Raw genomic sequence first — 10277 nt, 5'->3', positions numbered from 1 at the left:
TATTACAGACTTCTGTAGAAGCACAGCGAAGCAACAGAATGTAGTAATAGTTGGAGGATCCAACAAATATCAGCTTTCATTTTACACCCAGCTCTTACAATCCTTTAATCTGTATGGAGCCAAAGACTGTACTTGGTGCCCATTTGTGTGTATGTGGGCAGTGGTTAGTGAGCTGCGTAACAGGAGACAGCTTGACCTGGCACAAAATTCCAGTTCTTTTAGCAAGGAATATATATTTACAGGCCTCATTATCAGATTGGTGATAGTGGAAGTTGGTTTATCTGTGGCAATGTATGGTTCTTTCAGACCGACAACACAAATTTAATGTGCATTACTAGAGACTTTAAATCGGAGAGCCTTGCCTCAAGATGTACTCTGATTTTAATGTGTCAATACGAGTTGTAAGACAATATAAATGAGGAATGTAAGAATTAGCCTGTACATATTAGCTTTTTTGCTGTGAAAGCATAATTATGACGCTGAAGCAGACCTCAGAGGAAACATTTCACTACCCATACTAAAAAGAAATCTTGTAGATAACACTTTCCAGATGTAACATACATCCTTTCTATAGGTATCTGCATCCTGACTCTGGCTACAATAGAACCCAATCCCAACATACCAGTCTTTCCTCTGAATCCCGAGACGTCCTATAATTTTGCATCTGTTCCCTTGTGTCCAACCTTTCAACCCCAATTGCTCCGTTCATCCTTATGCTTGCTATTTGTCATGCTGCAATTCTTAAGAGTTCTTATTGGCCTTGCCTTGTCTATGTGTCTTCAAGTTGCCTGTCGACTTATGGTGACCCATGAATTTCATAGGGTTTTCTTAGGCAAGGAATACTGAGAGGTGGGTTTGCCCATTCCTTCCTCTGAAATACAGCCTACAACATCTGATTTTCCTTGGTGGTCTCCCACCAAAGTATTAAACAGGATGATCCTGCTTAGTTTCCAAGATCAGACAGGATCTGGTGCCTTTAGGGTATATTTAGGCCCTTTTGCCACTATACGTTGTTATAAAACACTGTACTGTACTGCTTTGTCACTGGACATTGTAACTTGCTAACAGTAATTGAAAATGTTTTGTATTTGCACGACGCATCAAACATATTTCCTACTGTTAGTTACTTAGTGACACATTTTATTCATTGAAGTGTTTAATTTCTCACACCACATACAGTATTGCCTCCTCCTTTTTAATTCTCCCCAAATGTCTCTATTGAGGCATCTGATCAATGAATCAGCTGAGAGTAGATAATTGAACTGTTCAGAAAAACCATACACTAAATTGATAGCCTTAATTAGAAAACATATTTTTCAGTTGACATGTCAAACAATGTGTTTTCGTCTTGTTTCTGTATTCTGGTTGTTTCTGTTTGGCCTGTTTGTTTCTCTCTACTTCCAAGGAAGCACATGCCAGTCTTGTGTTCATTAATATCCTGTTTTATAGGAAAACTACTTATCTCAACATGATCTTGCTACAAATTCATTTGCGAAATGTTTCATTCATACGACTGTATTTTAACATTGCCCAATATTTCTAGACCCATTTAGCTCCTTTATTCGTACTCTTTAAAACAGATAAAGAAAGATTCAGAGTATGAATGCTGAAAGTGCCTGAATGCTTTAATAAGGGTTTTCTGTAAGGGGCTTTTGTGCGGATGCATGATCTACTGGTTTCTGAGAGGGTTTTTTTGTTTCAGCTATGTTATGAAATAAAGGAACATCTCTTCTAGGCAAGACGTTATATAAATAAAGAATAAATTCTGTGATCATTTTCATATGCTGCTAAGGTTTGGCTGAATGTTTCCAAAGAGCTGGCGCCTCTCTTTTGGATAGGGGCAGTGCGCGTATTGTAAGGGCTTCTCTCTTTTTATTGAGCTCCAATGTGGTATCTATTAAAGTGATTTAAAGCTATGCATGTTTTTAGAAACGTTTTATGCCGACTTTGCAGAAACTCAAGGTATAGCTTTCTAACAATGAAACTTTCAGTCGTCATCATTCCAGTCTTTAAGCACTCTATTTGTATGTGTGTGATGACCCTGTTATGTGAAAATGTATAGGTTTTGTTGCAGTTTAACACAACCATATTTCTCATATCTTTCCGCTACGAAAATGGAACTGAAACTGAAATTAGGTATGGTCCTCTTTTCGTATATTTCACAATCAACATTAATTTTAAATAAAGATAAATTGACTGAAGGTGAATTTTGGGGAAATAATGTTGCATGGTCTCCAAGTATTATCACCACTCTGTTCATTATACAGTTAGCCCTCCATATCCATGGATTCAAGCACTCATGGCTTCAAAATACAGTAGTCCCTCCACATTCCCTGGGGTTAGGGGTGAATTTATATACATTCTGAATAGCAAAGCTTGATTTTGCCATTTTATATAAGGGACACTGTTTTATTATTCACTGTATTTACTGGGGCTTGAACATCCATGGATTTTGTTATCCACGATGGAGTCCTGAAACCAAATCCCAGCGGATACCAAGGGCCCACTGTACAAGAATGTGCTCAAACTCAAAACTAATTCATTCCAACAGAAGAAGGATGGGTTTTAGTAAACCCTTGGTAAACACTGGGGTTTGGTTCCAAGATGCCCTGTGGATACCAAAATCTATGGATGCTCAAGTCCCATTATATACAATGGGGTTGTAAAATGGTATTCCTTATACAAAATAGGAAAATCAAGGTCTGCTTTCTGAATTAAATACTTTATCAATGCAATTCTACTTTGGTTTAAATAGCACTGCTCCTACTCCTGAAAGCCAGCATGGTGTAATCGTTTTGAGTGTCGTACTAGGACTCTTGGAGATCAGGATTCAAATCCTTGCTTGGTTATGGTAAACCTTGAGTAAATCACTTTCTCGGACTCAGAGGAAAGTAATGGCAAACCCACACTGGACAAATCTTGCCAAGAAAACTGTGAGATAGATTTGCATTAGGATCTCCATGAGTCAGAAATGACCTGAAAGCACACTACAATAAAAACTGTCCCTGCAGTTTGCTTTCAGAGGTGTTACAAAGATATGAACTATTCCTTCCTGTTAAAACAAATTTTGTCCCAACAAAAAAATGGCAACACTTATCCTAGTAACACAGTGCAATGTTTCTGTCATTTGGTCTCCAGAATATTAATGCTAACATTGGTCACTTTATCCCAACTGCCTCAGCTACAAATAGAAGACCAGTATTCTACAATACTATACCATATAGCCAACTATGATAAAAATTAGATTTCTTACTAAATAATGTATAGACACAGTTCAGTGAATAAATCTACCATATGCAGCTACCGATGTGGAAGACAGCAAAATAGGGCATTGTAACTAAATTATGCCTGAATGGACATGAAAGTTAATGATACTAGATTAAATCAGTTTAAGTTAAAATATTTAATTGGATTAGGGATCACTGGGTGAGTAACTCCCTAGTGCAATGGTAAACTTGCATTGGTAGATTTAAAAAATGAACTATTCATGTATTCGTGCAATGATTTTTTGTTCAAACAGAATTTATTTCAAATGGCAACATCCAAATAAAACATCAGATTTAAACAACATGCTTTAGACACAGGCAGAGAAGTTATAGGGAAAAAAATCTAGATTTTGGTAGAGTACTAACCAGTAACTGACAGCAGCTGTGAAACTCTCACCTCCATTTCCTCCCGATGAGACCGGTCTCTGTCTTCAAATTCACGGGTTCTTCTCCGGGCTTCTTCAAAAGCCTGTTGTGCCAGTGCATCTTCCTGCTATCAAACAGAAATGCAAAGTCATGCAAGATGCAGCCTTACCTTCCATTTGAATCATACAATGGTTGCTCGGCTCTATCTTATTTAACGGTACCCGAGGTACCTCTAGGGTAAAGGCAAAAAAAGATACTTCAAGGAGATGGTGACCATATATACTATAAACTGACCTTGTATATAAGTTGAGGGCAAGTTTTGGGGCCAAAATTATGAATTTTGATATGACCCATGGATAAGTAAAGGGTAAAACTTAGAGGCGTGTAAGAAAGGATACAAAGGACAAAGCAAAGGTAAATGATACTAAAGAAAAAATCTGGCAGGAATAACTGTTAGCAATCACCCAAAAGGCTGGATGGGTGAGGGAACTACAGTAAATGGTAGCTGTGCGATATGTTGGGGAGGCAACCAAGTACAGGTGGGGATAAGAAAACACACATATATCAGAAAGGATATAAAGGCAAAGCAAAGAAAATGGTGACTATGGCCCCATACAGACAGGCCAAAATAAAGCTGCTTCACATCATTTTGGCGGTATGCTCTTTAAACGATGCATGCATCTTAAGAGTCTGGAAGCCACGCCAAAGCCACACTCCAGTCCTAAGGACTGGATCGCAGCTTTGGTGCAGCTTCCGGACTCTTAGGACACATGCATCATTTAAACAGCACACCTCCAAAGTGACCCAAAGCAGCTTTATTTTGGCAGTCTGTATGGGACCTATGTTAGCAGTGATTATAGCCTTTAACTTTAATGTGATAACTGTGCCTGATTTCATCCCAGAAAAACTGACAAACAAATGTCTCATTGAAATCCTTCAAAACCTGATTCCTCTCGGTCCTCCTTTGAGGGGAAGCACCAAAAACTGCCTTCACTTTCCCACTCAGGCATTTCACAAGGTCAGAACTGGTGCCATACCAGATAATAGAGAGGGTTAGTGCTTCTTTTGGGTTCTTCCAGGATGGACTGAGCCCTCACCTGCTGCCACACGACTCAGAGAATGAGATGATTCTTGATAAGACTTAAAGTACAGTACTTACATGGACCCATGGATAAGTCGACCCAGGTTTTTAGGTCCATTTTTAAACTAAAATTTCTGGACTTATACATTATTATGTACAGTATGTAGAACCAAAACCACATTATGATTTTTCAGATTTTTGGGCAAATTTAACATATTAGTTTATCAAACTAAGAAGGCTTTCTGCATGTTGTATAATATAATGTGACTCATCTTACTCCATTTGTCTATATGCCCATTACACAATGTTGGTATGTGCTTGCAAAAAAGCCACATGTGAATTCCTGCAGGCTTGTCTTTGTTAGTTTGCAGACAAATACCAGGTTATCATGGGACAAAAGAAAATGTACAGTGCGGGGCAGTGGAGGATGAGGCCCTGTTGAGCCATAAGTAAATCCTCTGCAGTCAAGCAAAGAACCACACCTTCTCTCTCTGTAAATATCTGTGTTACAGTAAGTATCCTACAACGACATGCTGCAAATGTCAATGTATTGTTTGGGTAAGAGCTAGCATCAAAATATTCAAATCTGCAAAAATGTCAGCACACAATTTGTTTCAAATGTGAAATGCACACATAAAGAGGACAAAGTGCAAATGGAGCAAGTCTAGAAATGCTGTCCAAAGTGGCATAATATTTCCAAATGAACTACACTTTCTAAAGTAGGTATTTTATCTTCGGTTGTCTCAGCAAAGTTGACATCCTATTGTGCATTAAACACAATTGCTGTTACTATCCAGGGAAAAAAGTTTCAATTAGTGCATATGAGTAAAATTCCTCATTCCTCTGTTGATAAGGAGGCGATGAAGCCCCAAGTATAACATTTGAGGTGAGCATTAAAATATTGGTAACTTCCATCATAACGTTTCCAGTGGATTGATTTCTAAAAGTTTATAATGGAGCAGGTTCTTAGATTTCCCAGAAGATTGGCTTATATTGAATACATATGTATTTATTATTCTGTAGACAAAAGGAACCATTTGAAACAAAATGACATCTTTTTTTGTTTGGTCACTCTCTTTTTTTACTTTTATATTCAAGAAACTGTGAAAGAAAATTATAACTGTCCAAAGGACATAATGCTAGATCTGATGGTATCCCTTTGACAGTTAGGGTTTCTTAAGAATTTCAGGCACAGAAAAGGTCCTCTTCCAGGGAATTCAGCTGCATTTTAATACACCGAGGGACTAAGCACATTAAAATTTAAATTTAAAGTAAAATGTCTGTAGTGAGAGAATGTCAAATTGCCTTTTCCCCCGCAGGCGCTTCCTGTAGCCTACAGCTATTTTGTGAAATGATGTGAAAGAGTCCCCCCCTGTGGCCTTGCTTAGTTTAATACAAACATCTGTCAATCAATAAACACCAGCTAAGACCTCAGCGACATGCATTGAAGGACAATGTGCAAATGTGCCATAGGAAGTTGTACTTTCAAGGAGGGTATCGGGCTCTCCTTGGCAATTTTTAGGTTGGCGCATAAAATATATTTTATGTTGAACATGGAAAAAACAATGAAGGGGCAAGTTAATTTCTTAAAAGAAGAAAAAAGATCCAAAGCAGGTGACACCAGGATGTTCATTAAAGACCATGAGTAATAAAATAAGGACCTTTCAATCCTATTTTAAAAGAAGTATTCATAATTTCACAGTTAGGATCTGATTTATACCTGCTTGAATTTTAAACCAAGGAAAAGGTTCAACTATAAAGTCTTGGCACTTTCTCCCTTAATTTTTGTCAATAGTTGTTCGAAGTCATAGTAGTTGCTAGTAGCATGGTGTCATCTAAATATCTTAAGTTGTTGATGTTCCTTCTTCCAATCTTCCTGTCTCTTTCCTCCAAATCTAATCCAACTTTACGTATGACATGTTCAGCGTACATGTTAAACGGATAGGTTGATAATTTTAACACACAGTAAAGTGTAGCATAAGCCTGCAGTAATCTAAACTTAGCAGCCCCAACAAGTCCAGGGAGGATTCTACTGTCCCCTCTTGAATTATATAATACTCAAAGACAGACATATAGTCCACAAAACTAAGGGCATTTTAAATTACAAGCAGGAAAAAGCAGAAGTCAAAATCTGATGGAGGGAAGATACAGAAACAAATACAAAATGCAGCTCTCATCAAATGCAAAGAAGAAATGGAAAACGCATGCAAACATGAAAGAAGTCTTGTCACTCTCCACGGTCTACAAGAGTGAAGGAAGACAGGAGTTGCTTGTGTTTTCCGTTTCTCTTTATAGGATCCCATTACCCCTGAATAATAATTCCAGAATTTAGTGAATTTAGTGCAAGGAAAGACTTACGTTTGAAACTGCCTTACCTGTGCCCGTTCTTCATCAAATTCTAGGCACCCCATGCCGTCTAATCTTTGGAGATCTATCCAGCCTTTCCAGATAACACAAACTCCATTAAGAATCATAGGTGCTTTTAAATAGACCTGAAATAAGGAAAAACGTATACTGTTTACACAGATTGCATATACATAGATGAAGTCACATAGAGATTTAGTGTGTTACACTAATAATGTGTTACACTGTGATTTTGTAAGTCTTTCTCACAGCATGTTACAGTGGAAATAGGAGATGTATCATCAAATTAATATACTCAATACAGTTGGCCCCGAATAGCAGTACAGTACCCATTTGCCACATCTAGTCAGAATTACCCCCCTACATACATACACACCAAAATAGTAATTCATGCATGATAGTTTCAAGACATTGATGTTGACCAAGCTGGTGAAACTAGTATACTTGTGCCAAGACTGGGCCAACAAGCCCTAGGGACCGAACCCTTTACTGTTGCTTTTCTATCCTTGTCTCTTGTATTAACTAGGAAGCCAAATGTCAGAACCACAAGAAAAAGTCCATGCCTAATTCAGGATGACAATAGCTGGTTTCCTATGCAATCTGTTCTACAGGAAAGATCCCTGGACAAAGTGGTGAAATTTCAACACAGCTTGGTAAAAGGGAGCTCACTTTAGGCCTTCTTCCACGTACTTCAGCCCAGCACACAAATATGCAGCAGTAGCAACAGCAATAGATATGATAGCAAATCAACAAATAAGAGGGAAGGAGGGGTCATAATAAAATGACTGGATTTTGTGTAGGGAAGGAAAGAAAGTGGAACAAAGATAATGGTGATGGGAGTGGGCAAGAGAAAGAAGCAAGGATGAGAAAAAAGATCTTTCACCTAAGCCATTTCAGTAATTATATTGGAGCTTTTTCATCTCCGAATATAATATATATGGAAGCTTACATTTAGCATTCTTTTACAATGAGGTTGGCTTCAGTTTTTGGATTAGCAATAACCATGGTTAAAATGTGTTCTGATATAACCATGAATCATAGTTAAGGGAAGCAAAGGGAAAGAGGGTGGGGGATTTTGCAGGCTTGAGAGAACAGCTGCCAGAGAGAGGTCAGGAGATAAGAGCCTATTTTGTCAACTGTACTCAACAAAGGCTATATTCTTTAAAGACCCTTAAGATGGCATTCCTATTTTAATTGTAACCAAAGTTTGATTAAACTGGCATAGTACTCCTACTTGAGAAACATCAGAACAAGCTGTCTTGTAGATCTATGGAGCCCTTTAACTATTCTCACCTCCTATTTTATCTTAAGTTTCCACAGTGCTATTCTACATGTAGAACTGACCATTAAAACAGCAACTCTGCTCCGTTTCAAATGTGTGAAACGGAAGAGTGTTGAGACCTGACAAACCACCTAGACTCTGACTTTAAAATTGTGCTTCCTACCAATATTATGCAACTGCTTGTGCTGTGTACATACAGGTGCCCATGTACTTTTGCCTATTACCTTTCTTGCATCTAGTAAACAAGAGCTGTGAAATAAGCATCTGTTTGTCAGGGGAGTGTACTGCCTTGTATTTGGACATTAAAGTCTTCCAAAGTGCTCAGATCATAGGAACTTCTCCTTGTAAATGTGGTTTGGCACAATAAATTATGTTCCCAGAAACAGTTTGTTTAAGAAATGGGGGTTGGGGAGAAACGGTTGAAACACAATTGCCTTGTTGAATGAGACCAAAGTCGAATTAGTCCAGCACATACTAGCAGAGTCTTAGATAATCATAGTTGGAAGAGACTGCAAGGGCCATCCAGTCCAACCCCTGCCATGCAGGAAATCTAAATCAAAGCATCCCTGACGGATGGCCATCCAGCCTCTGCTTAAAAACCTCTAAGGAAGGATACTCCACTACACTCCGAGGGAATTTGTTCCACTGTTGAACAGCTCTTACTCTCAGGGCGTTCCTCTTAATGTTGAGGTGAAACTTGTGTGAGCCTAAATGAGAGTTGAACACATTTCTCTTCAACCACCTTATAGCACTGCATTTGAAACTCCGGGGATTTTAAAGCTGCCTTGGTATCAAGCATTGGGACCAGCTGGACAAATAAAGGGAAAGAAAATTAATCATCAAACATTCCACTGATCCCTTGTGAGAATTCAAGCACTTCTTTGGAAGCCAGACTTTGTTTTAAAGTGCGGCCAGCCAAGACCAAGACGCTTCTGTAAAGCGATCGCAAGAAGAGACAAAAGCAAGGAGCACAACTTACCAGCCTTTGAGGGACTCTTCCTGGGCACATTAACATTTGTAGAAATGTTTCATACACTGTTTTCAGTACTTTGCATTTGGGTAAGAAACTAGATTATGCTCTCCATCCCAAAATCTTCCTCAGGTATCATTGCCCTTTATGGAGGAGCAAAGACAGGAACCGTGGTGGCTGGACATCAGCCCAAGTTTTTTAAAGACGGCTTTGGATTTCTACAGGTAGTTTAAAAATTGGGATGCTAGTTTTTCTTGGACCAGAACTGCCTCAGTCCAGTAGGACAACAAGCAAGAAGTATCGTATATATTTGTGTTTTGTATACACCGAGGGCAGGTTTTGGGGCCAAAATTATGAATTTTGATATGGCCTGTGGATAAGTTGAGGTTAAAACTTAGGGGCAAGTAACAAAGGATGTAAAGGATAACGCAAAAGAAAACAATGCCAAACAACTTATTAAACTCCAGCAGGCATTACTGTTTGTGTACATCCTAAAGGCTGGATGGATGAGGAGGGAACTACAGTAAATGGTAGCTATGGGGAGCTAAGAAAACACACACAGGTCAAAAAGGATGTAAAGGCAACAGTTATGGTAGAGTGTCTTAGCATACATCTCTGCTAAGATGAAAATGCAGCACAATTTTTGTTCTGCTCCAAGAGCATCTCTCTCAAGAAGGAAGTGGTTAAAAGGGGGGAAATGCTGTGACTAAAGGACTTTTATGCTCAATGTTAGTGAGTCTCTTTGAGAAGCAGGAGGACAGAATACCAAACAGTGAAACACAGTGACAATCCCGCTTTCTTTAGTTGTTAGTTGTGAGTACAGCAGACCTGCACTTTGTAAGGTCTTTGAGCCAACAGCTGGACTAGCGTGCCCAAACAACATGTTTTTGTGGGAACCCTAAAGACAGACAAGGATTTGTTTCATTCACATTGATAAGAATGTGTCAA

The 10277-nt window shown here is 38.7% G+C and overlaps 1 protein-coding gene across 4 annotated transcripts in view; it reads right to left on the bottom strand.

Annotated features, from left to right (window-relative positions):
- CBFB (core-binding factor subunit beta) overlaps positions 1-10277 on the bottom strand; it is a 36091-nt gene that overhangs the window by 8176 nt on the left and 17638 nt on the right. For 3 of the 4 annotated variants that reach the window (XM_042438180.1, XM_042438182.1, XM_042438181.1), the window contains exons 4-5: positions 7089-7205; positions 3664-3759 (exon numbers count right to left, since the gene is read on the bottom strand). In XM_042438180.1, the coding sequence (XP_042294114.1) occupies positions 3664-3759; positions 7089-7205 (213 nt within the window). Of the gene's footprint in view, positions 1-3632; positions 3760-7088; positions 7206-10277 lie in introns of all 4 variants that reach the window. The other variant, XM_042438183.1, reaches the window with a different exon arrangement.

The sequence above is a fragment of the Sceloporus undulatus genome, chromosome 8 (genome assembly GCF_019175285.1).
Source record: "Sceloporus undulatus isolate JIND9_A2432 ecotype Alabama chromosome 8, SceUnd_v1.1, whole genome shotgun sequence".
NCBI classification, from domain to species: Eukaryota; Metazoa; Chordata; class Lepidosauria; order Squamata; family Phrynosomatidae; genus Sceloporus; species Sceloporus undulatus.
Note: the sequence above shows the minus strand (reverse complement) of the source record. Positions and strands in the feature narration are given on the sequence as shown.